The sequence below is a fragment of the Pterocles gutturalis genome, unplaced genomic scaffold (assembly GCF_000699245.1).
Source record: "Pterocles gutturalis isolate BGI_N339 unplaced genomic scaffold, ASM69924v1 scaffold13003, whole genome shotgun sequence".
NCBI lineage: Eukaryota > Metazoa > Chordata > Aves > Pterocliformes > Pteroclidae > Pterocles > Pterocles gutturalis.
In genome coordinates, this window is record NW_010120625.1 from 51,675 (window position 1) to 77,965 (window position 26,291).

Consider the following 26,291-nt stretch of genomic DNA (forward strand, 5'->3'; position numbering starts at 1 on the left):
AAACCCATCCCTGGAGGGGTTCAAGGCCAGGCTGGATGAGGCTTTGGGCAACCTGGGCTAGTGGGAGGTGTCCCTGCCCATGGCAGGGGGTGGCACTGGGTGGGCTCTAAGGTCCCTTCCCACCTTCTGGGATTCTAGGATCTCAGTTTCTACCAAACTTGTGCGGAATGGCTGCTGTTACCTTTCCTCCAGTTGCCACGGTCTCCTCATCCTGTTCATCTGAAAAGCAAAAGCATTGAGAATTACACCAGCAAAGAGCATCCGATCACCCACAAGCCTTTCTAGCAACGCGACTGCTTCAGTGGAAAGAATATTTCATTTGTTTTGGAAGGGAAGTGAGGGGGAAAGCCAAGTGGACCACACATCACTAAGGCAATCTCATCCTTAGGCAGGCACTCAGCTACCCCAGACCAGGGAACAGGTTAATAATACAGAGGAGGGATAATTAGAATTTTTCCACACTTAGGAATCCACAGCTAATTACTGCCTTTCCCAGTGCCCTCCACGTAGCCTCGTACAAGAGGATATGGGACACTAGCTTATATCTTACGCCAAAGGCTTAGCAAAGCTCGCCTTGAGGTGATTCACCTTGATTCCCAGTAAGAAAAGAAAAATTCAGCCAGGAAAGAGCTTATGTGTCATGAAAAAAAAAAAAAAGCCTACAAGGGAACAGCTTTGCAAGTGGAAAGAGTCAGTATGTTTCAACTTGAATACACATGAAAATTGAATTAATTCCATAAAAGAGCAGAATTAGAGATTCCTTTTAAAATTGAGATATTTAAAAATATTTACTCTGTTGGCCTGCAAGCAAGACTTTACTATAAAACTGAGGGAAGAGGGTGTTGGAAGGTGTTTGTTTTACCGAGGTCTGCCACCGTTCCTCCTTTCACGGGCGTGTTTTCACTGTCCTTCTTTGGGTTCACTGCAAAAGTAAGCAAGGTTGAAACTCTGATGAGGAACCATCAGACAAAATACAATGACCAAAGCCTAGCATGCTTTCACTATCTTCTCAATCAGCAGTTTTGTTGGTCATGTCTTTGCAGTTCAGAAGAGTTCATCTGTGCAGCGTGAGTACAACAGAGCGTTTGTTTGATTTCTCTGTAATTTCACATCTGAACACAAAGCAGCTTCTATTCATGCAGTTACTGGACTAAGTACTGTACTTTTTCCACCTGTACAAGATGTAACAATTCTTACATGCAAGTTCAAACCAGGTAGAAACCAAATGGTGTGACACCCGGAATGGTTTGGTGTTGAGGAATTATTTTTCTGATGCATCAGGTATTGCACAGCTCGACACTTTTCAGAAAAGGATGAGCAACTGAATGCAGCTGGCATGTTGCTAGAGTCTCCACTCACTGGATGTGCATGAACTCCGTATAATGGGTGAGAGCAATTCTAAAGTTGGTGCAACTGAACATTTAAGTGGATTTTCATAAATGTATTTCAAAAAGCCAAAAGAAGGCAAATCTGCTTTCCCTTCTCAGCTGTCACATCCAAATCCCTGACTACGTAAATTTAGATGGGCACAGACCACCCAACCCCATGGTCACAAAATATTTCAAAGATTTGCCAAAATACATGCGTATTTTTCCAGACCAGTTGAAGTGTTGTTTTAGCACTCAAAGACCCCAGTGGATGCATATTTTACCATTTTTGGGAAGTACCACTTCTTCTATATTAGGTACAGGCGTGGGATCCTCCATGTCCTTCGTAAGATCTTCTTGCTCATCTTCTTCTTTCTGCCCTCTCCTTTTCCCATATAAGGCTGCTTGCCTACAACAAACCACACACAAATTCTCTGCCAGCTGCAACTGTCAGATGTTCTCATCTTGACGCTATTCTTCAAATATCAGGATTAAAGGACTGAGCTAAAACACGTAGGAAAACATGAATGCTGTATGAGTGGTGCTGGTGGAGTTAATGAAAAATATTCTCTGTATATTACTAAATGGAATTAAAAAAAAAAAGGTCTCTGATTCTACGATTTTCCATTGTTTCGAGACCACCACTGTACATAAATCTTGATTCCAACCCAAAACTGGCTCCAGCGTGTTGGCAGCGCTTGCACACCAGGGAGATCCAGGGGAGCAGTGATTCACAAGCTGCAAGAAGAGCATCTGCTGCACAGAACAGAAGAGGCAACAGACCTTTCCAAGGCATCCCGCCTCACTGAAGGGAAAGGCTGGCTCCTACGACCCGTCCTGCATGCTGAGGAAGCCATTTGGGGAACAAAGGCAGAACCACCCACACCTCTCCTTACAGCGTCCAACTCAGGCTTCACATTTGGAACAAAAAACTAATTCAGATTATCAGCCTTCTCACCTCAGATGAGAAATTTCCAGTTTGGTCTGATGAGAGCCCAACAGGTCTATTAAACAAGACCTGAATTTTAGTTCAAAAGCGCTCCCCTCCATATCCCCACATAAACCCCCATGAACAAGCTTTTATTTGGATATAATATTGGCCCCTTTTTTTTTTGAGCTCAAACCAGCATTGGAAAAAACCTTCATCTGTAGGCCACCGATGCTCCTCTGTTAAAGCTGCATTTGAGAAGTGGACTTTAAAATACCCGACTACGTAAACAGAAAAATATTCTCAACTATACGCACTACTTTATGGGGCTGTACTTCAGAAGTGTGCAGGTACTACCCGACTGCACCAACAGACTGAGACTGAGTTACTGCCGAAGCAGCTGAGTAACTTCTCCTTCGACAGGTTCTTCTCTCGACGCAGCAACGAACCCTGTTATCGACCCAGATAACACGACACTAGATCCTCCCCCACCTGCAGGGAGTACCTTCCTACAGAGGAGGAAAGAAATTACACCCACTGCACCAGCAACATCGCTCTAGTCCATTGCAGAAGGAATCCTCCGACGGGGATCCGAGGTGAGCTAAGCGAGAGGTGACAGATCTCCCCAAAAGCCTTCCTTCAAGGAAATCTGCCTCGAATTCCAGGACTTGGACACTCACCCTTTCTTCCCTGACTTTTTTCTGGACTCCACAGGAGTAGGGGGTGGAGAAGGAGAATGCTTTCTCTTCCGTGTGCTGGCTGCTGCTTTCCTGTCCCTCCTCTCCGGACTACGCACGGGCTGTTGGAGACGTGAAGCGGTTAGCTCATCCCAAATACCACAGTCATGGACAGGCTACACTCTTCCCTAACACCTCCCACAACAGCAAAGCTAACAGCAATCGTATCACAACACGCACCACACTCAGCTCCACAACGCTGCCATTCGCCAACGGGAAAACCCCTGAGATCTCTGCAGCCATCCCCCAGACACTGCAACGGCGACGTGCTGAAGAATCGCGCTCTTCAAACACAGCAAGATTCAAACGCTAATTAGCAACTCGTTCGATATACTCTATCCATCAGGAGAGATTTCCTAGCGAGTATCCTGGCCTCAGGGTTAAATGAACACATTTTCAGAGTCCTAACCAACTGCCTGCACTGGGAGGGATTCAAAAAAAATTTCAACATGTACATAGAATTTGTGAATCAAATATTAACGGATGCGGTTTAACACTCCCCGACTTCATTTATGAGAAAGCACAGCAGGTCCTGTCTCTTGCCATCCTCAGGAAGGGGAAAAAGAAAAATCAACGTGCCCATTTACACTTCTGGATAAAGGACACATCAGAAGAAAATTAAGCTAGAGTGTCTTAGCACAGACACCTCAAACTGCTCAGCTGGCTTCATTTTGGCAACTTTGAATCCCCAAAACTTGACTTATGCGGAGATACAGAATATTCATTTACCAGCAGGTCACCCGTTAAGCAGAGGACCACCTACCTCTTCATTTTTCATGGATATTCTCTGTCGAAAACTCACTGATTTCCTGTTCTCATCTACCTCATAATCCTCTTCATTCATCCACTCGTTAAATACATCCGTGTCCAAAATCCACTTGGCATGAACCTAAAGGACAGAATGACATCAACACGGCAATTCAATAAAGAACGAACCTGCAGGTGAGCCGACCGAATGCCGTGACTGTTCCTCAGCCACTTTAAGCCTCTGAAGGTCCGTTCCCACAGCTGGGACAATGGCTCTGCATTCAGAGTGTACTTTGGATGCTGAAAATTACCATCAGAATCTTCTAAATATACAGATGTGCCACAAAAGACCAAAAAACTTACGAAGAGTTGGCCACATCTCGGAAAGACTGGCTATCTTGACTTAAAACATCAGATTCAAATAAAGCTCTAGTTTACTCAGTTGAAAATAAAAAGTTATTTTTGACCTCAGTTGCTCAGATCGACAGCACACACACAGAACAACATCGCATGTTATGTATAAAAGAGCCCAACAAAAGGACAACAAAGGAGCATTTCTACTGTTTGGTTATAACCGTCCCGTATCCTCCACTTGCAATGAGCCAAACCAGAAAGGGAACTCATTTCTGTACAAAGAAAACTGATCATGGAGAGAACCTCGATATACAGCTGCTGATGGTGGTCTGAGCGCTCACGTGCGGCACAGATCCAGAAGCGCTGACTTTCTGCATCATTACGACATCAGTTAAAGAGCAGAGCTCCCATTAAATGGAACCTTTCCATAAAGAAAGGGGGGACACGAAACCAGGGGACGGGGGAGCCCACGGCGCACAAAAACCCCGCGGCTCGGTCTGGGGGAAACAACGCTGCCGTTACAATAACTCCGAGAGAACAGGTAAGATTTCAGCTGTGCCACAGACTTAAATATTCAGATTTGCTCTCCCAAAGAAGCTTCTTAATTTCCATGTTATCTAACTCCTAATATTTTTGGCCATTTCTACTTTATAGAAAATTTAATGCATGTTTTTTGGCACACAAAACATCTTTTAAGCCCCATAATAATAAAAATAATAATAATAATGTGTGGTAACCTGAGGTTTCTAACCTCAGTTCTTTTCTCTAACAATATCCTTACGAAACCATCATGAACATACGGGACATTCCCCATCTCCTCTCCTTAAACACTGTATAATGCCCCTACACCTCCTAACGAGCTGTCGGGTTCCATCCCAGGCGGCTGCACTTGCAGCAGTGGAAGGACTTACCTTCAACACAAAACACCTCCACTCAGCCCACAATAAACACGGTAATTCTGGCACTGTCAGGGATGCAGAACTCTGTCCTTTTCACTCACAAAATAAATTATTTTTCCAGCAGCGGTCCTCCCCAGACTGAAGCGATCTTTGAGGCGTTTCCATTACAGCTCTAGGACTATCACTCTGCTTTTCCATACTTATGGAAATCCAGCCGCTGTCACCCAGCAGCACGTTAACACATCCTGAGCACGAGCTACACTAACACAGGAACTTCGGGAAACTGCTGAAGAGAGACTCACCTTCCACGGCTTTTCAGGAATCGGAGGATCCTCAATTTCCGCATCGATTTCATTGGCATGGACCCAAGTGTCATAGCTAGTGAGAGGAGCCAGAGAAAACAGAGTTGGTCTCCGAGGCTGTGCATCCGCAAACATCACCCACAGGGATATCTATTCAGCAATTCTGCCATGTGCAAAGCATGCTGCTGGGATATACCACAGAAGAGTGAAGCATTTCCCAAAAGCTAAAGGAATCATCACTGGTTTCTGCTACAGGAACCGGACACACTGAGAAGGGAGGGGTCCAAGGCATCCCACCACATTTCTAACTTTCTGAATCCAAAAGGGAAGCCAGCTCCAGCTTCAGACTGCAGATCTGCTCTCCAGATTCAGGAGGACAAATGCAGTTTCTGAGTCACCTGTTCCAACCTGGCATTAAGTTAATTAACTTGTTTCTGTTCTTGGGAGTTCAAAGCAAGAGACACCAGATTTGCAGAAGAAAGGAGCATGTATCCCCTCCTTCAGCCCTGCTGCTGGAGAACCCATTTATTATTTACATTCACTGCTCCACATGCTATTCCTCGAAAGCCTATGTACAAGGATTAAGGGCTGCACTGAGTAACAGCAAAAGCCAAAATACTGTCATCAACCCCAGGCAGGCATGGAGCACTGGGGGTAAGCCACGTGCAGGAAGAGATGTGCATGCAGCACTCCTCAGGCTCACACCGATGTCTATAAATGCACACAGAGTCAACACGATGTGCCTGCTCATGTGATAGAAATACAAAAATAAAGATTCTTCATCTGTAGGAAGAAAGGAGCTTAAGTGTGACTGTTGTTTGCTCTCTTCCACCCAAACATGCGCATGGTTCCTGAGAACCCTGTGCATGCACTGCTGAGCAGATTTCAGTACTCTGAAAAAATTATTTAAACAAGTCAATGCCAGGTTATATTTTTTTTTTAATTTTTCCATAACCTGGACTCAGAAACCAGTTATTAAAAATACATTTAAGTTACTAACAGTACATACACTATCTTTTAAAATCTTCTAACCCAAGACAGCTTTCTCAAAGATACGCTTTCAACACTCACTCGCACTTGACTAAAGGCAACCCATGGAGTGACATCTCTGTTTGTGGAAGAAACCTCAACCAGGTGATAAGAAGTTCTCCTTCACTTTAAAGTCTCACTAACTTTATGGGAAGGCTCATTCTGCCCTTGGAAAGTCTTGTTCCATTTGCAACCTCCCCAGCTCTGCAGACCAGCAGACTCTCCTTTTCTAACCTCACCTGCCAGGATCCCAAGTATCAACCTGCACACTGCGGGTTCAAACCACTGATTAAGTCCTTTTAACGAGATGTGGGGTGTGCTTTCCTCCCCCACCTTTCTTTACCTGTCTGGAAAGAAGCCCCAGTGTACCAGCACCTGCTTGTCTTTTTTCATCACGGGTCTCAGCCATTCATCTGCCAAGGGGAAAGAGATCCAGCATCACCTTCAGATCGTAAAGCACATCCAACACGACTCTGCTTTTCCACACTCATAGGAAAGGCGTTGCTTTCACCTCTGCTAAAAGCCTGCGGTAATAAAAAACTTCCCAGAGACTCACAAAACTGGGATGTCACCTTTCTTCTTTCACAGCAGTGCTAACCAGGACTTCAAGTTAATACAGACTTACTGAGCACACCAACGCTTTGCTGACTTTGCAGGAAGGGGAAAGGTCTGGTCTGACTGGTGTTTTAGAGGTTTTTTGTTTTTTTTTTTTTTCCTTTTAAACTGTCCATCTGACACAATGTACTAACCTACCCCCCACAGCCCAGCTACTGACAATATGGCCCAGAGGAGGATTAAAAGAGAAGCCCCGAGGGTTTGAACCTGTGTGAAGTCACCCTGCTCGAACCCACAGCTGATTTCTCATTCTAGAGCATCCAGGGGTTGAGAGCTCTGCCCACCACACCTGCGTGTGCACTGACTGGGGGGCAGGTGGGACCTCCTGTGCTCAGCCCTTTCCGAGGACCTGATGTCGTTAAAAATAAACACAAACCCGCGGCGACGCATGGCATTAGCAGAAGCACAGAACACAAGGACAAGAGGACAATCCACGACAGTCCCCATACAGAAGTGAACACTTCCATCTAGTGGCCACCAGGCACCCGGGCACACCAGAAAAAGCTCATTTCGTCAGCGGAGCTCAACAAGGATCCACTAGACAAAAGGATTTAATGAAATTAAGAGGGGTTTTTGCTATTTGCTGCAGGACACAGCTGTTAAATTGCTTTTGCAGAACCTGTGTACTTTATCGAGGCAGGCTGCATGACAACAAAGCCAATCTCCATTAATCAGGTCTACTCGTTATCGTTTCCACCTTGCCTAACCACACGCAACGATGCGTATCAGCATTCCCCACCTATCACCTGGAAAAACCAGAACATGGCAAAAAGCTTTTGGATTCTCATGTCCTTCAGCATGTGCTACCTCTCCTACATCCAGCTGATTCCTAAGGGTGTTTCCTTCACATTTTGACCTGTACTTGCACATTAAGGAAGCAACAAATGAAGAAAAAAAAAAAAACACCCAGAAACTTTAGTTTCAAGCCCCCTGCTTTCACCACCCTCCCTGTTAAATTTAAATAGAAGTTGATTTATTTTTGAAGTTCTTCCAGACCCTTCACTTTGCTCCCCTACAGCCTGCAGGTTATTAGGGACAAATACAACGTCTACGTGCAGTCAGTAATAAATCCTATCTCCATTTCCAATGCAATTACTGAAGAGTAGCCAGCGCGACACACCTTCATCCCAAAGTTCTGCATCAATCACAAATGTGAATGTTACACCCAACAGTCAGAAGCAGGACACAATGATTTTATTTGGAGTTATCAATCCTAGAAATACTTTCCTAGGGGCTCTCAGGAGCAGGCTGGGACATTCTGTGTGAAAGCTCCTGTAAGAGCCAACGGAATTTACGTACAAGAGTATTTCTGCTTAAAAATCAGAAAGCAACTTTACCATCATCCACTGAGGTAGGACTTGGATAAACGTGGTGGGTAGCCTTTGATTTCTCCTCGGTTACTGTTCCCTGGGGGAAAGGTGGAAGAAAAGAAAACTCCATGAGAAACCTTCAACACATTACCCCCAGCTTCTTGGCTGCTTTTTTTCCCACCCACATCCCATGCAACTTGCAAGTATTCAAGGCTAGCTTCAATGCAACTACTAAGAACACCACCTCTAAGAGGTGCCAGAAAAAGGCAATTCTTTTAAGACTGCTGCCAAACTACTGTCATCTCTTTTCATCTCAAATCCTTCCTCCTCCTGGTTCCTTCTGCCCCAATTCTCACTGTAAACTGCTCAACTATCAGCTCATACAAACCTACTAGTGAAGATTTTGTAAGAAAGCACCTGTAGCTTTTTTTCCACTTAATACACATTCTGGTCCAAACCAATTTCTAAACATGACAATTTATATAAGATGAAAGTCAATGAGAAACTGAAGTAGGAAAGGCTGCCTGGAACTGAACACTGTTGGTATTCAAACAGGCTGTGTGTCAAGAGACAGAATAAACACCCGCCCTTTTCAAAAAAGCCTCCTAAATCAGAGAACAAAAGGAATAAATCAGAAATACACCAACACAATACCACGGTTTGTCCATTATGCAAACACGAGAATACTTTTTCTTCTCGCTGGTCTAGGACATAATTTTCTTGATGTATGAGAAGCAACAGATGTATTTCTCATCCTTATGTAGATGCCCCAAACACGGCACATAAAGCAATTTCTCCCTGTATGGGTTCATATTCCTGTTGGACCTACTTCATCATGAAAAAAAATTCTGCTACTTAACTAGATACCTGTCAAATAAATCCATAACACTGCTTAGTGTGGCCAGCCAAGAACACCCTGTCCTGCCCTCACGTGGAGAACCGTAAGGATTCTCCCACGTGCTGCAGAGACGCCTCCAGTCTCCGCACACGAAGAGTCATTTCCAAGGAGAGCAGAAATCCACCGTCTGCAGCCTCTTCCACAGGGGAGTTACGCTTTGGAAGGGTTTGTATGAAAATGTTATTCAAAATTTACACGCCATAAATACGTGACATTTATTTAAAGGACTCAAGAGCACGTGGGATAGGTTAGAGCCAACAAAATGCTCATTTCAAAGACAGCATCAAAAGGAATAAAATTTAAAAAGCACCAAGATGCATCGTGTGACGGCAGCAAGATTTGGAGACTGAGATCAGGGGCTGAAGGGCAAGAGTTCCCACACCAGCAAGAGTTCACAGAACGGGGTAAAGGGAGAGGAGGTCCTCTGGAGAAAGAGAAAGGTGGAAAGTCAGGAGAATTTAAAAGCATTCAGAGGGGAAGGAAAAAACCCTGGCATGAAAGAAGACCCTGCAAAGTGTTTCAGGAACAATCACGGAGATTCTCCCTTCATTCCCCATGAGCTAAAGGTGCTCTTCTAGATACCCAACCTCCGCTCTGGGAATCAGATCGGTGAGCTTCATCTGCTTCCCAGGGAGCTTTAAAACCCAACGCACAAGAGATGAACAGCAAGGCTCTCTTGGACACCACCGTGGCTGGAAACAAAGGGATCGACAACCTGACACTAAAATAGCTGTCTGAAGGATGTAAATACATTATAAGGTTTATTCCCTGCCTCCGCTAAACTGAACGGGACTGGGAGATAAAGATATAACACGACAGAAGAGTTATCTACCAACAAAACACTCTTCTGGAAGCAGGAGGATATAAATGCTACATCTCACCCATTACCTGCTTGTAAGTTCCTAAAATACTATTCTGGCGCTTCTCAGAATTCTCAACGTTTATAAAGAAAATCAGGAAAAGTGTGACACAGTCACAGCATCTTCATCAGCAGAGAGAACAAACACCCCACTGACACCTCTCCTGGTAAGCCCAGAGATCACACCAGCACTGTGCTGGGACGGGAGATACGCAACAACTCTGCACCGAGGATTTGGGAACGCTGGAGAGGAGGGAGTGACAGGTACCAGGGATGGGGTAGAGGGAAGATGACAAAAATGGGTTAAAAAAAATCAAGATAGTGAGCAAGCATGGACAGCAACATGAATACAAGATGAGAATTCAGAAGCAGGGCAAAGGAAGAAAGCCCAAAAAGCAGAATTAGGGACAATTTCTGATTTGTTCTCCTTTTAGAGACAAAACTGCCTGGTCCAAGTCCCTGGAATCATTCATGGGTCGAGCATGCCCGGAGTTCACTGCAGAATTCCTTTGTGAAAGGAAAATAGAATCATTAACTCTAATAACAATAGCAAGCATCCTGAATTAGATGAATAATTAAGAGTAACTTGTGAAAAAATACACAAGTGAAGCTGAGACAATGGCTCATAATGACAACATGGGAAATCCATCTGATCTGGAACAGGACCAGCTTGCTCTGGCTACAGCTGGGGATTATCACACCACCAAAGGCTATCAGACCATCTCCAGTTCACATTCCAGGACACTTCTCTCAAGACAAGCTAAAAGGCTGTTTACATGTTTAAGAGATGAAGCTGTTAATCTTGTCCAGTTCACCATCCAGTACATCAAACCACAACGGCAAGGCGTTGGCTCTCTCGGCTAACAGGCAGGAGACCGTTGTCACAACCAAGACAAAAGCAAGTAAAAGAAAACAAAACCAGCAGTGATTGTTTTAAGATTAAAGCTGCCCTCACATATCTAGAAGAGCTGTACGATCCACCACCCTCTTTGGTCTCAGATCTGGACAAACAGCGAGTTTCTGCTTTATTTACTATTTATTCTGCCGGTACTCCACAGTAAGCCTGCAGCCAGCTCACTGAGGCACCAGAAGGACTCTTCCCTTCAACAGCACCTTCAGATTTACCTTTAGAGCAGAGTTATGATTCACCCTCCACGTCAGGATAACCACTAGTGGCATTTTACAGACGGTGACACCTGGGCTGAAGGGAGTGCTGCTGCCCCGTGTTGGCAGACACAATCCAGATGGAACCGACAGGCTGAGCTCGGGTAAATGCACTGTATCTTACAACCGACAAAACATTTGTTGTAATAAAGTCTATTTAACAGTTACCTGGTGACGTTTGACAATATCCTTCAATTTATTAGCCAGCTTCAGTTCTATATCTGGAATGAGGTAGATGGTGGGTCTGCTCAGACAGTTGTTCTAGGGGAGAGAATGGGAAGCTCAGTAAGAAACAAGCAGTCACCTGCGACATCAATCAAGACATTCCTATGACGATCACCAATGCTTGACAAAGCTCAAAAGGAAGATGTATCAGCTTGTAATATGGCACGCTAACTCCAGAAACCCCCCCGACAGCGACATTTCCTCTGCACACCCCCTGTCAAAGCCTTCTCCCGGCTTTCTGGCTGGTCTCTGCAGACCCGCCATCGGCTCTGTCGGAGATGTCACCACGGACGAAGGGAACGGGACCCAGTGTAGCTGTTCTGATATTCCTGCTTTGACAACATCAGCTTTCATGGAAACCACGTCTCTGATCTCAATGAATTTTTGACAAGCTCTGGAAGACTTTGCTTGAAAGGGAAATAAAGTCCCCTGCGTGTCAACTTCCAAATCTGGATCTGTCCTGGTGCGCTGACGTACAGATCCACGCATTTCTAGGGTATCTGCACACATTCGTTTCATTTTGGATTCTAACACGTACTCTATTCTGTGTTGAAACCACCATACAATGGCAGAAGATTTTTTTATAAAAGTATTGTTTCTTTTTGCTGTCCCTCCTATTTCCATTTCTGACAAGAACCTGAAAGTTACATCTCAACTATATTATACACTGAGCTTGGTTTTAGAGTTGGAAAAAATATTCTGTTATTTTCATGCAGCACTTAAATTTTTAACTTCAAACTAGACTCCGTACAGTTGTTATCTGCCCTCTTCTGGCAGTAACTTGTTTGATAAGCATGAGAGAGAGTCTAAAATGTACCCTAACCATGAAAAAAGACAAACTTACACCAAGTCTCAAGAAACCAGCAATGGAACGGATATGTGCAGAAATAGTTACTCCATCCCAAGGGTGCTTCTTCCACAGGAAGACGAGACACTCGGGATGCCTTCTCCTACCTTACAAACAGCTTTCTCCCCCTACGCATATCCACAGAACATCAGCGAAAACATTCTGAGGCTTCCAAGTGACAACATGGATTTGTGACTGGGGGGGAGTGGGAGGGGGGAGGATAACATTCCTACAGAAGCCCGGGATGAAAGTTCAGTGGGTCTCAACCGAGGCACATCGAAAGCCAGCGAACCCCTTCCCCTGCGCATGGGAGCACACCGGGTTTTGTCTGTGAGTCTCTTGCCTGCACTAGTGTTTTCTCAATGTTCATGAACATCTCCACGTTCCGATCCATCCGGGATGGATTCTGCAGGTCGAACCTCCGCCTGTTAAGGAAAACGATTCAGAAATATTAAATTCAGCTCTCCTCTATCCAGCAGTCAAGCAGCTTTCACATTCCACATAAAGAACAGTGTGCCATGGTAGCTACATAAGGACACTCAAAGCACAATCAAAAATAATTTTTGCTTCACTTGGCAGCCCTCACAAGCAAGAAAAATCACAATGAACCAAATCAACAAAATGTAACTGAGTTGTGAAATGTGCAGGAAAAATGAAGGTCGACACCGTCCAACAAAACCCCGCGGCAGGGTTGTGCATTCCACCACGGTCACAAAGGATAACTCAACAGAAACAGAACCAAGCGCTCACGATGGGTTTCCACAACCAGATGAGAAAAATTCATGAACGAGCTCTCACGTTTCTCTGACTTCTAGTTGCACCATCCACCAGTCCCAGATTCTAATCCAGGAAAAACACAGCAGGTTGTTTGCCTGAGATCTTCTAAACTACTCATCGCTTTGAGAAAAGCCACCCCCCAGCATGTCAGCAGCTCATCATCCACGTCAGCATTTATCATCATCTCTACTGGGCTCTGGTACTTTAACGTTTGATAGTTCATTGACAAAATAATCGAAATTCTTGACATGACAATGCAGATTAAGTGTCTATCAGAAATGGGGGGGGGATAACACAAAATCTGCGACTTTCAGCTGGGAGGAACCACACAAGCCCCCCTAAAGGCGTTCTGCCGTCTCCACCTGGACCGTACACGTGTTCAGAAGTCATGGATGATCAACCCACGTGAAGAATTTGAATGGTGACCCCCAGAACCCGAGAGGTGGGACAGCACTCATCATCCCAGGCAGGGCAGGCGGAGCTGCAGGAGCGTCTGGACCAGATCCGGGCCAGACCCGGAACAATTCAGCCTTTTCCAAAGCACGACGGTACGTTCAGATAATCAACTTTTTGACTCTTGGATGTGAAACGCTGTCTGGTGCGCTTCTGTACCTCCCAAGCTTTGGAAAAGCTGTTGCTGGGGTGTGAGAACGCCCTTTACGGGGGTGCTGAGTTGGTGTCCAGGGGTGGGAACACTGCAGAAGGGATTCCAGCGTGTAAAATGAGAAGCCCCCTGGACACTTAACACCGCGAACAAGCCACGCACAGCGTTACCACACAGGGACAGGTACGCTCCAATACCTCAACGGAAAACACGAGCATTTATCCCCGGGCCCGTATCTAAAGACAGTTTCTTTTAAACACAAGCTTGCTTCCAGTAACGCATCAAATCAATTTTTAAAGGTTATAAATATACAATGAAGGCAAACCAAAGCAAGATTGATTTTTTGTTTTAGACACAAACCCCATTACCACACAACGATGGCATGGCATCGATGTTACACAACTCAATTAAAGAGACTCCAGCTGGGACCACCCAGCTCTTCCTCTTCTCTCAGCATTCTGAGAAAGCAGCTGCCCGCGCAGACGGTGCTGCGGAAATACGCTGCCACGCTGGGCAACACCAGAAACAGTCACTACTAGCGAAGGATGGCGTCTATCCTAAAGCAGTATTATTGGTTTTACTTATTAATAATAATATAATAAATGGTAATAAAATGTGGTAAGGGAGTTAAAGAGCATATCCTGGCATATTTATCAGAATCATCTTTCGATTTTCAAAGGACATTTATGACATCTTTAAATAGCATTGGGCATGTTGAAAGGTTTACGCTGACTTCTAGAAGTAGGGTCACCTAGAAGCCTGAGTTCACTGCACAGCTTCATTTAATGAAGTATTTCACACCTCCGATACGGAGGACTTTAAGAGCCCAGATGAAGCCACGTCTCCAGCGTTCACCCACCGACAGCTCCACAGTCTGTACTCAAAACCCATGCTTCTCAAACGCAGGGGCTTCAAAGAGGTGAAGGAAGATAAATCCCAAATAAACACAAACTAACCCATTTTCCTAGACATCTAATACAGTCTTCAGTACCCATGAAACAAAGACACTTATGGCATTCCACTTTGACCAAAATCATTACATTCAGTTGCCTCTAACCTGCATTATGTATGTATTTATTTATTGCTATACACATCCACAGATTTTTGCCTCCTTTGAAACCCAAACTTTAAGAGAAGCATGTCAATATACTAGGAAACAGCACTTTTTCTTTTAACTTTCCCATTTATTTAGATAAAATAGTAGGATTAATTCTTCCTGTGCTTGGTTTAACTGAGACCCCCTGAGAGGTTCTAGCGACCAGCTACGGGAACTGCAGAGAGAGGCAGGGTATGTCCAGCCGCACTGGGTAAGTGCATTGTCAGACATACCTATTATGACGAGGAAAGGTACTTCTCCTATAAGACAGATCATTCACAAACAGGTTAAGCAAGAGCGACAATACATACCATTAAAAAAAAATTTTTTTAAAAAATTGTATTTCAGGCAAAACACCACATTATTTGGTTGAGTCAGTGAAGGGTACATTCCAAGCTCTACGTCTGATCCTCAGAGTTAAATTCAAGTATTACTTCCCTCTACATCCCACATGCAAACACAAGACACTACCCACTAGTTGTGTGCAATCAGCAAGAGAGGGAGAAGAGAGGAGGCAACCACGGGTCTGAGGTTTGCTGACAAACGTCAACGGCTGAAAAATGAATTTGTCTGGCAAAAATGGGAACGTTTAAGTATTGCTGAGGCAGGAGCCATTTAACTCCTTTATCTGAAGGCAGAGGTAGCAAGACACTCCTGAAGGATGCGCCACACAGAACACGACACACACGTATCATGTCCCAGGCACTGGCAATATTGGAGCAGAAAAAACCTGACAGCAGCTTGCTCACACCAGCTCCCCGATACACCCACCTCAGATACCCACTGAGCTGAGACGAGAGTGAACAACTCCTAAAAACAACCAACCACACGAACAAAACTTTATTTCTGGCTTTTAATTTGCTCTCGTGGGGAAGAGGAACATGGTCGGTCCCAAGAATGCTGTTCCACATCTGCACAACATCAGCTCAGAAACTATCTACATTCATGTACAAGAACACCCTCTGCTCACTTTTGCCTACCTACTTTTCATCTGCAGATTTTTTCCAGTGTTCTCAAATGCAGTAATTCATGCTACTGCTGTGTTGGGAAGAGGATTATAATTCAGAAACACACAGGTCAAAACACTACCAGGATGTGACATGAATAATTTTAATTTCTAACTACTCCCACTCCCCATTTGTTGAGGTTGATAAGCAATGGAAAACGGAGCATTTATTAGTATCTGTGCAATGCTTCGTATTTTCCCACCTCTAACTAACCCCTATACTCAACACAGCAACAAAGATTTACATCTTATAGATGGGAAACAAGGATTCTAAGATACTGATTCCTTTGCTCAGTCACACAGCAAATAAATGGCAAAAAAAGCCTCAAGCTTGTAATTAACTCCCAACCTACGGGCTCAAAACCTTCAACTTGAACACATTATCTTTAAATTTCAAAGTGTGTGGGGTGGTGTCTTTAAAAAGCTACCATCAGCAAAACAGGAAAAAAATTTCCTCTTCCCATCTCCAACTCCCTTGCCTGCCCAGTTCTCCAGAAGGATTAAACTGTCAGGAGGTTGCAGAGGCATCTCATGTGCTTCACTTCACGCAAAAGGTGTAGAAATCAGAATAACAACTTACCAGCCCTGTTCATTCTTATATTTGTAAGCAGCACCAAGAATGTGACATAATGTACCTCCAGCTTTGAAATCCATGAAGCACTTCGCCTAGAACCAGAGAGAAAAGGGAAAATGACAAAAGTGAGAGAAAATGAAGAAATGAGAAAATACAGACATGAGAAAAGTGACAGTGACATTGACCCTTATGTAACTATTTTAAATGAATACATACTTGTTAGCTGAGTTTTAGACATTTAACTTATCAAACACACAGTTTAACTCTCAGATGAATCACTTTTGGAGTTTTACATTTTTCCTGTAAGAATGTTCAGAGATTTGGTTTAAGCAGAATTCTTCACATTCACAAGCAGAACCTGACAGATCTGAAAGCTCCAAGTCCCTCCTTACGTGAGGAGCTTGCGAAAAATCCCTCGCACAGCGGTAAAACAGAAATCCAAACTACTCTTTGAGCATCCATTTCACACCACATTAAACCTAATATCGTAGCTGTCAGTTCAGGAGCTCTCCATCTCTGTTCAGGAAAACAAACCAAACCATTCGAAAGGAACATCTACAACCCGGGCTCCTGAAGCTCTCCACCCACGTCCCTCCTCCACCACAACACCAAGTTCTTTGTCAAGACCTGAAAAGGTCACCGGGCTCATTTCTTCACTATCAATTTCAGCAGAGTACAGCTGAGTCACACAACAGGCACTCTGGATTCAAGAGCCCAAATTCAAACAGCGGCACGGGGAGACGGAAAAGCTCCGAGTCTCACCAAGCCCCTTCTCTACAGGGTTACTAAAAAAGCAGGGATGTTCCCCACTTTTTCTGATAAATTATAATTTGGGATGATCTTTGTTGTTTTACTAATATCTCTGGTCAGGATGTTTGCATCTGAAAAAGTAAGCGACCATCAAAGCCACCTTAGAACTGAAGGGCAGCTGGAGAGCTCGGCTGGAGCCCGGACCAGGGAGGGCACCACTAGAACGTGCCCCAAGCACGGCCCTGCGGGTATCGGGGCCTCAACAGAGGAACAACAGGAAGGGAAATACACAACAGCATCGATGAACTAACCAGTGACAAAGAACGCAACATATGACATAACAGAACAAATAAAAACTGTTTCTGGCCACCACGCCTTCTCTTTACAGCTACAGATCCCTTTCCAATACGACTGTACCACAAAAAAGTGATTTTTTTGTTAACTTCTTGTAAGATGTAAAAATTCATTTACAAACATGCACCCAAGTAAGACCACCCTGGAAAACTTCCTCCTACTAATTGCAGCCCGGAACTGCTTTTGGCCACTTTTGGCTGGATCCATCGTCCCACGCAGCTCCCACGGCAGAACTGGCCGTCCTGTCTTGCAGAAGGACCCACCTGCAGAGCCACAGCCCCCAGCCCGGCTGTGCCCGGGGCACACTGGAGCTGACCCCTTCGGACCCTGCTCTGCTCAGTGTCCAACGATTTACCGGGAATAGGAAACGAAACCTAGCTTCTATACATGTGCTAAACATATAGACCAAGACGGGTCTGTTTTTGTGTTTCTCAGTAAAAAAAAAAAAAAAACAATAAAAAAAACCTTCTACAATTCCCAAAAGAGAACCTGTGGAGTTGTTTAACGGCTGGGCTGCGGTTACCAGCTGGCACCAGAGAAGGCACAGCGCTGGACACACGGCACGGACAGCAGCCTGCCCAGAAGTCTTGCTTCTACGTTAGGAATGTTTCTGATCTAGCTCGCTCTACTTTTGAGACCAGAACAGGTTGTGTTCTTTAAGGTCCATCACATTACAGCCCAGGAGTATCCAGATTACAGCCTCAGCACTGCCGAAAAGCATTTCACATCCACTCTGCAGCTGAAACAGCAGCACGGGATCTCACAAAACATCGCCCTCCTGGGCTCTGGAGCAGCTCACGGAAAGCAAAGGGTTCTGAGAGATACGAAATACACCAGCGTCCAAGAACAACATTACAAAGATCCTCTGTAAGCACCCAACAAGAAGAGAACCGCTCCTGCCCTACCGCCTGTTTCCAGCCCCCTGTGCAGAGGAGGGGCTGAGGAGCCCAAAGCTGCCACGCGGGCGCTGGCCAGCTTACGAGCTGCCGGCATTTCGGTTCTATTCTTAGCAAACTGAAGTCCTCTGTGGATGGAAGCAGTCTCTGATCAGAAGCTCGAACTAAATCAGAATGTTTTAACACGCTAAATGATTTTACTGCCATAAGACTTGGCTCCGAGAACACCAGCGCTGGTTTACAAACACGCGGGCAAACACTGGCTGCTCTAAAAAAACAGAAACCCCAGAAGAGCCGCTGTGAAGAACACTTTTGAAGCACCAGTATGGCAAGGGGCTGTGACGTATCTCCAGCTGTCCTGCATACCTTCTGTCACCCAGAAAAAAAAAACCTGCTGACGTGCCGGACGTATCACGCAATGAAACCACGGCGGCAAAGCTCACCTCGTCTGCATTTTGGGAAACAATCCCACTCTCACACCCAACGTTCAGGAGCTGCTGCTGCAGCGTTGCCTCCACCCAGCTGCCCATCAGCAGCCCACATTCACCCTTTCAGTGACAAGGTGACACCCTTCCGCATCCCCGGAGTGGTGCTGGAGGCAGTCCTGCAGCCCGGCACCGCACTCGGCGATGCAGGAGTCCCTGGCAGCACGGGCTATCGCAGACACTCTGGCAACTCAGGATTTTACCACCACACACAGAAGTTCAGACAATACTTAACGGTGAAAAACAGCATAGCAAATCTCCTTCATAGACATCAGTCACTTTTTTCAAAGTGTCAGCAGGCTCTAGCAAGATGCTCTCATTAAACTGTGGTTGTGGCCACTAGTATAAAAGGAAATTGCTTTGAACAATTAGACAAAACCTGTTCTGCTGTCAATAAACCAGATCCCTTCCTGCTTATGCCCACAAAGCTCACCTGCACGTTTACACCAGCTGTCTTGGCCCATGGACCCTTCCCTAAATGGGTCAACTGGGTGCAGTCCTTGCCCCTCACAACCCAAATCCCTTTGTCGCTCTGTCCTCACCACTCGCTGCATCCCTCTCCCCTCCAGCAGCTGCTTTCTGCAGTGGGACGGAATTCTGAACGCAGTCACTCGGATGCTGCTGCCGGAGATGTGCCAAGCCTGAGTCTTAAACAAGCACCCCTTAAAATATCGGTGGTGTTCCTGTATGTCACCGAGTGACCGGAAAACCATCTCAGACTAATTAGGTAATTATGTGCTACTGCAAAGCCATTTTCCAGCACTGACAGCGTGACAAGTTTTAAGTTTAATCAACAGAAATGCCCAGTGGAAGCTTTTTTTAATTTTGGAAAATCCACGTTATTCACTCAGTTTAGGATCCATCAGTTCAAACCGGTTTGAATTAAAATTCACAAGTTTACACAGAACTTCACTAGAAATTAACAACTTCCCACACTATTCAGGAAACCATTTCTAAATGTATAGAAAATTAGATTTATTATGCTGAAAATCTGCTTTTAAGAAGGAGTGTGCTATGCCACCCCTCCCAGAGGACACAGCCACAGAGGCTCCAGCTCTCCCCACCGGCTGGAAGCACGCCAGCAGCACGGCCGCGGGATGAGGAACACAACCTGCCGCCGGAGCAGCCGCGGGTGAACCCCCATACTCACAGGAAGCTTTGTGAAGGCAGGATTGGTGACGTGTTTTCCAAAGGCATCTTCCTGGAACTGCAGCAGCTGCACCACCAGCCCGGCCAGGGTTTTATTGGTAGGAGCATCTGCTTGAACGTACTGAAAGACAAAAACACACACGCTTACTGGGGATAGCGGGCAATGAAACACGAACGCCGGTTTGCTAATCCCCCAGACCGCTTCCATCAGCTGTCGAGCACAGTTTAAGATTTGAGGATCCCTGGGGGGCTGGGGAGGGGTGTGTGCACAGGAGGAACACCAAGCGCAGACAGTTTGAGCTTTTCTCTTAAAATACAGCAAAAATCTGTGAATCACCACCAGTTCATCATGGCCACCGGTGTCTTACAGATAGATATTAATGACTGTGATCTGATTTGTAGTTCCTAAAGGAACAGAGTTATTCTGGCCCACACGTGCACAAAGCTTTCTACAGGCTCCTTCTGCAACCAGCTACTACACATTAACCCTAAGAGCATCCCTTCGGTACTGCACAGTAAAAACAGAAAAACTGATCTGGACAAATACATCTGCAACGCTCTGCGACCATCGAAGCATTTCCCTGGGTTATACATCTAATAAATGCATATATGCAAATCACAGCATGGAATATAGAACCGTCACCGAGTTTTTGTTACTCCTAACATGACAATATTCACCTCCTGGATGCAATTTCCTCGCCATGCCAGAAGAAACATTGCAGAACACGGACCAACGTTAGCGATCCTGGAGTCATCTACCTGGGTAACACTAGGAACCACACCACCTTTGCTCTTCCCTGACATCAGATTCTCCTAAATCCCCTTAAAAAAAAAGTTGGGATCCAGAACCCTCAAAAGTTTGAAGGAGTGGTGATGAATCGCAGTCAGATCTCCCCACGCTTTCCCAAGCACCATCTGACAGCAGAAGGCACTACACAGACACCGACTTTTCCAATTTCACAGCCTCTGACCATCTCGAGGTCCAAGTTCCTCCAGCTCTTGCTAAGAGGCAGACAGACAGGTGAGAAATCAAACCTTGGCACCTCCCAGGACACAAACCCCTGGAGAACTCCCCAGGTGTCCTGCCCCGGGTACGAAACCTCACCAGGAATACGAGCCCAGAAAGACCAGAAGGCTCCATTTCCAACGCTGCATTTTTTTTAGCCCTCCCCCCCCCCCCCCCAAAAGGCAGGCAATTATGATAATTTTATCTAATTAATAACTCATATTAATTCTCATCAGCTACCAGAGAGACGACGAAGCAGCAATAACCGTCAGTCTTTACTGCTCTTGGCATCCAGCTGAAGATACAGACCTGTGCTCTTTGGCTTTTTAAGAACCCTCTAGACCTTCCTGCTCCTCCCAGCAGCTATTTTCTTTACAATTTCTGGACCAGACGCTCTGTGTGCTGCAGCTGAATTCACCGGGGTGGTTTGAGCGACCTTTTGTTGGAATTACTGATGCTAGACAGGATGGCAAAACGTGACTCGCCCAGATGCCCCAGCTGATCCAGTATCTTTAGCAAAAACCCAGCCCAGCCTCCGCAGGAGCTCACGGGTGCTGCGGCAGCGGGACGCGTGCCCTTCTCCTGCCTCTGCTACAAGGGGTGAAATCCTCCAGCAAGGAGGCACAGAACAATTCTTCAACCCCTGTTGCTACATTTGCCAGAACCCTTTTTATCAGTGTCTGATAAACCAAGAAGGATGATTACCAAAACACAGACAGTGCCGTGTATTTTTATATCTGTTAATAAAAGATTTACCTTGCGTTCTTTTTTGTATAGTTTAAAACTAAGTGCCTAGCACGCTCCGGATGGGCACAGATGTATCATCACCAATAGCCCCAAAGCTCCCATCATTTCGCACGATCAACCTTTGCATCACTGCCTTACAAAAGCCTGAATGTAACTCCGAGTTTTAGTTCAGCAGTGCCAACTATAACACAATCAAACTAATTTAATTTAAACAGCGCAGGCAGAGCAGATATCTGCTAAATTATAGATTTAGGATTTGCACAAAGGTGAGAACAAAAGCAGAGCCAGACTTCGTATTAAATAATCCTATTTCTGTTACCAAACAGCTTCGGTCTTGAACATATTCATGTGCCAGACATGTTAAATACGTTCAAAAAGCAAAGGCGCTGGTTCCAACCCAAGCCCAGCTACTTACGACTGCCCACCGAGCTGCAGCACCTCCTCCAAATACTTATTAACATTTTCCCCGGTAAAACAGAATACATTGTGGTAGCACACCTTTAGTTTTGCATGGGAAGTGTACTCCAGGAAAATAAAAAAAAATGCAAAAGCAGCTTTTGCGTATCTCCTCTGAGGTTACACAGCCTTCATCCCTCTGCAACCCCGAGCAGGGAAAAACCCTCCCAGCCACTACAGCTCCTTTAACAGAGACAACACTGCACGGCTACATTTGATTTTTTTATACAGGTTAAAAGTCTTAAAGCATTTTGCACCAAGTTTAACACAGTATTTTAAATTAATAAAGCCCCAAAAGTGCATAAAATGCAACAAGACAGAAAGTATTGATGGCTCCAACTAACAACTGGAATTCTGTACCTGTGGCCATCATTTAAAGCAAATAAAAAAAAAAAATCCAAAAACTTGGAATTTCACTAAACTCACAGCTTCTTTGGGGCACCTAGAACAAATCTGCCTCCAGCAGAACCCTCCAGCTAAGATAAAATAAACCGTGGGAAGAGAATTCATGAAAAAGATAACCAAAGAAAGAACCTGTTCTTCACCCGCATGTGCCAACAAAACCAGAACATAAAAATCAACAGGGAAACTGCATAAATTTAGGGTTTTCTAGCAGGGTTTCTCTGTCACTCGTAAATAAGTCACCAAGACAACACCGTCTCCTGCAAATACAGGCTGACTTAGAGCACCCTGCATCACAAAAAAAAACCTGCACAGCACCGGACAGTCAAAAAACTGGATCCAGAAAAGGTCATATTCCTGTATGGATTTACTGTAATTTTTTTTTCAAATGTTTTCCTTCAGGAGGAAAAAATACATAAGAATATGCCTGGGAAAGCCTATCCTCAGACATGTGGAATTTTTCAGGCACTTACTGCTTTGCTCCCAGGTCCCCTTCCTACCTCCTGCCGGAGGCACGGCAGCTGGGAGCTCTCAGAACGGCAGACAGCACCAGGAATCCCTGATTCCACTCTGCACTGACAACAGGGTGGAAACTTTTTTACAGGAAACTTATTCCTCTGCCTGAGGTTCCCCCTAAATGATAAGAGAAAAAAAAAAAAAAACTTCAAGAGGAAACAGGAGAGACTGCTCTCAATGCCTTATGCACACCAACCAGCGATACAAACGGATCTTTAAAGCAGCAAAACCAGCAAGATGCTTTCCTGATCGATGTGCGGCCGGTTGGAGGGGACTGCAGAGGACTGGTCACAACACAAGATGCAAGTTTTCCACTTGTCTCCACAGCAGACAGAAGCAGAAACTGATTCTGCAGCAAATAAAGGTTTTTTTAACCAGGAAATTGCAGGAGACAGCAACAATGCCCCGTTCCTAGACACACAGCTTTGGCACAAGAGGATTTTGTTCCAAGTGCTGGAACACCCAAGCGTTTTTCTATGTCAATTAGAAATAAAAACACCCACACACTCTGAAATAGAAAACATGTACAGTCTTCCAGTGTAACCCAAAGAATTCAAGAACAGAGTGACAACGAGCAGAGGAGACCTCTCCGCCAGCAGGCTTTGCCACTGCAGCCATGATGGGACGGGTCTGTCCCCGTACACGTGGGTCTGATGTGGTTACTGACCTCAAACAACCACGTTAGGGCTCTGCACCGTAGCCCTGATGCACTAAATCCTTCCTTCCCCCAAAACAAAGAACGTTTCAGCTCAGATCTGTAAATAGCAGGGAAAGGAAAACCAACAGTAAAATATTTTGATTTAGATTACAATCCTCGTTCCTTTTTTAAAGGCGAGAACGCAGAAGAGCTGCAAACAGTGATTTAATCTGCGGGAGGATTTCCCGAAGCAGCAATGCTTGGTAAGGTCAGCACTGCCATCAGAAGTTGGAGCCAGCTGAAAGAGAACTACAAATCCTCCAAACTCAGCTCCCGGCAGGCAGTGAACAAGCAGGGGGTCTCCAAACGGACATCTTCGGGCAGAACAACTGCCATTTCCTACCAGCTGAGGAAAAGCGCCTCGTCCCTCCTCACTGCCGGGCTGGGGGATATTAATAGAAGGGCATAAGGGGATCCCACGCCACTACCCAGCGTTATCGTCCTGCAGGAAAACAGACAAGCTCCGCCGGCATCCGTCCAGCCCTTACGGTAGCACCGCGCTCCATTAACGTGGAAAGGAAACGGATGATTCGACACGCGCTGCTAGCGCAAAGCGGGTCCCAGACCCTCCACAAACCAGCCCGACGTCCAGGTGACGAGATATCGAACTGGACACGATGAACAGTCCTCTGGGACCAGCGGAAAGGCCAAGAAGTGTCTGCACCCTTCATAATACATATGAAAAAAAAACCCAACTCCGAACTATTTTAGGAAAATATTTCAAATATAAGAAATAACTCTGCTTTATGACAAGTTAATACGAGCAATTTAAAGGAATTAAACAATGCACAATATTAGAGATCACTGAGCTTTAAAACAATAAAAAGTGAGTTCCCCAGTTTGCTTTTGAACTAGAAGTTTCTACTCACAGTGGACACCTCGAGGTCACCAGAGGTACCCAACCCAAAAAGCCAGTCAGCTCCCCCAGACCCTGAAACCACAGCACGGACCCTCTTCCAACGCACAGGGAAAAACAGCTCCAGCGCCCTAACGGCGGTCCGAGGGCCGGGGAGAGGCAAGGGACCTCCTGCTGCTCTGAGAAACGGAGAACTCTCAGATATCTGAAGACGTGTCTGCTCTAGAGACAAGGATGAGATTTATAACTGCAATCAATTCTCTCTCTGCGCCCATCGGCCCTTCTGGGTCCCTGGGGAAGGTCACTGCTGCTCGCGGGATTCTCTCCGGCTGGTCCCCAGCATCCCCAGAGCTGGACACGACACCCACCCCAGCTGATGGCTTCACCCCCGCCAAGACAGACACACACCCGTTTTTAAGAGCAAAAACTGCACCAAAGTCAACTATTATGACTTCGATCTTTTCTGAAAGAAGTCGTGCACCTACAGCAAAGCTGCCACCTGAACCGCGGGAAACAAAATTAACAATTGACATATCCATTGTACAAAGAAAAATAACACAAGACAAACTAGAGCCCATTTACTGCACATCCAAAGGGAATTAACACTTGCATTTAGAGTTCTGAGGACACATCTTTAAACACCAGCAGCAACTATGAGTTTCCTTGTTTCCCACATTTTTTTCTCCACGCAGCAGTTTTTTGAAGCTGACTTGCCCATTAAAGATTTTTTTCTTAGCCCAATTCGAATTACTTTCCAGAGTTTAAGTAGTAAATACAAGCACCTTTATAACCAGTAACACCAATAAATAGGAACCTATTATAATAAAGGAGGATTTTTGCTTTGGCGCAGAACGAAAGCCCCTGTTCCTGCCTGAGGAACGGCCTGGGCAGGCTGGTAAGGTGAGAAGCAGCTTGTCTGGGCGGCTCCGCTTCACAGCAGCACGGGACAACCACCGTTGCCACCTTTACAAGGCAACTTGCTCTCCTGGAAAAGGCTGAGTGCCAGCTCCAAACTATTTCCAAAGTTTCTTGTGTTCCTGTGGGTTATGAAATGAAAGAACGCACCTTCTCGGAAGTCTAGAGACGAGCACAACCAAAACAAAGCCAAACTAAAGATATATTCTTAGAACTGCCTTACCGACATAAAGAGCTGCAGCTGCTCGTTTGAACGACCCCATCGCAGCCGTTCCTACGTGGAACGAGCAATGTGGAAGGACCGGTAGAACACCCCCCTGAACACACGCTGGTTTTCACCCCAGTTCAGAGCGCTGCCACAAAACGATCCCACCAGCAGCACCCGCAGAGCGACAGGCAGACTCGTCCGTGGGCTGTGCCACCAGACCTACCGTGGAACCGCGGGACGGACCCCAAATCGTGGGTAATAGAGACCGAGAACCTTGGGGCTGTCCGGGAGCCCTCCTCGGCACGGCTCTGCCCCTGCTAACGCTCTCCCAGGATCCCTACAGAGCCGTCCGGACTGGTTTGTCTGCCGAAAGTTCACCTCAGGTCATTTTTTGAAGGCTCAGATATTAAAAGTGAGTTGGCAAACCCCCACAGAGGGGAAAAAACACTGGGAAAGAAAGGAAAGGAACAGCAAACACAGCAAAGTGTGTTACAGAGGAGGAGGAGGAGGGCAGCC

General features: G+C 45.6%; 1 protein-coding gene across 1 annotated transcript in view; it reads right to left on the reverse strand.

Moving 5' to 3' along the window:
• The window catches only part of SMARCC1 (SWI/SNF related, matrix associated, actin dependent regulator of chromatin, subfamily c, member 1), a 65,846-nt gene extending 45,756 nt beyond the window's left edge, over nt 1-20,090 (reverse strand). The window contains exons 1-12 of the mRNA XM_010076978.1: nt 19,974-20,090; nt 16,345-16,430; nt 12,625-12,706; nt 11,378-11,470; nt 8,316-8,385; nt 6,707-6,776; nt 5,335-5,410; nt 3,796-3,921; nt 2,976-3,094; nt 1,652-1,776; nt 863-922; nt 182-219 (exon numbers count right to left, since the gene is read on the reverse strand). Coding sequence (XP_010075280.1) covers nt 182-219; nt 863-922; nt 1,652-1,776; nt 2,976-3,094; nt 3,796-3,921; nt 5,335-5,410; nt 6,707-6,776; nt 8,316-8,385; nt 11,378-11,470; nt 12,625-12,706; nt 16,345-16,418 — 933 coding nt within the window. The 5' untranslated portion in view covers nt 16,419-16,430; nt 19,974-20,090. The remainder of the gene's footprint in view (nt 1-181; nt 220-862; nt 923-1,651; nt 1,777-2,975; nt 3,095-3,795; nt 3,922-5,334; nt 5,411-6,706; nt 6,777-8,315; nt 8,386-11,377; nt 11,471-12,624; nt 12,707-16,344; nt 16,431-19,973) is intronic.
• Between the last annotated feature and the right edge of the window lie 6,201 nt (nt 20,091-26,291).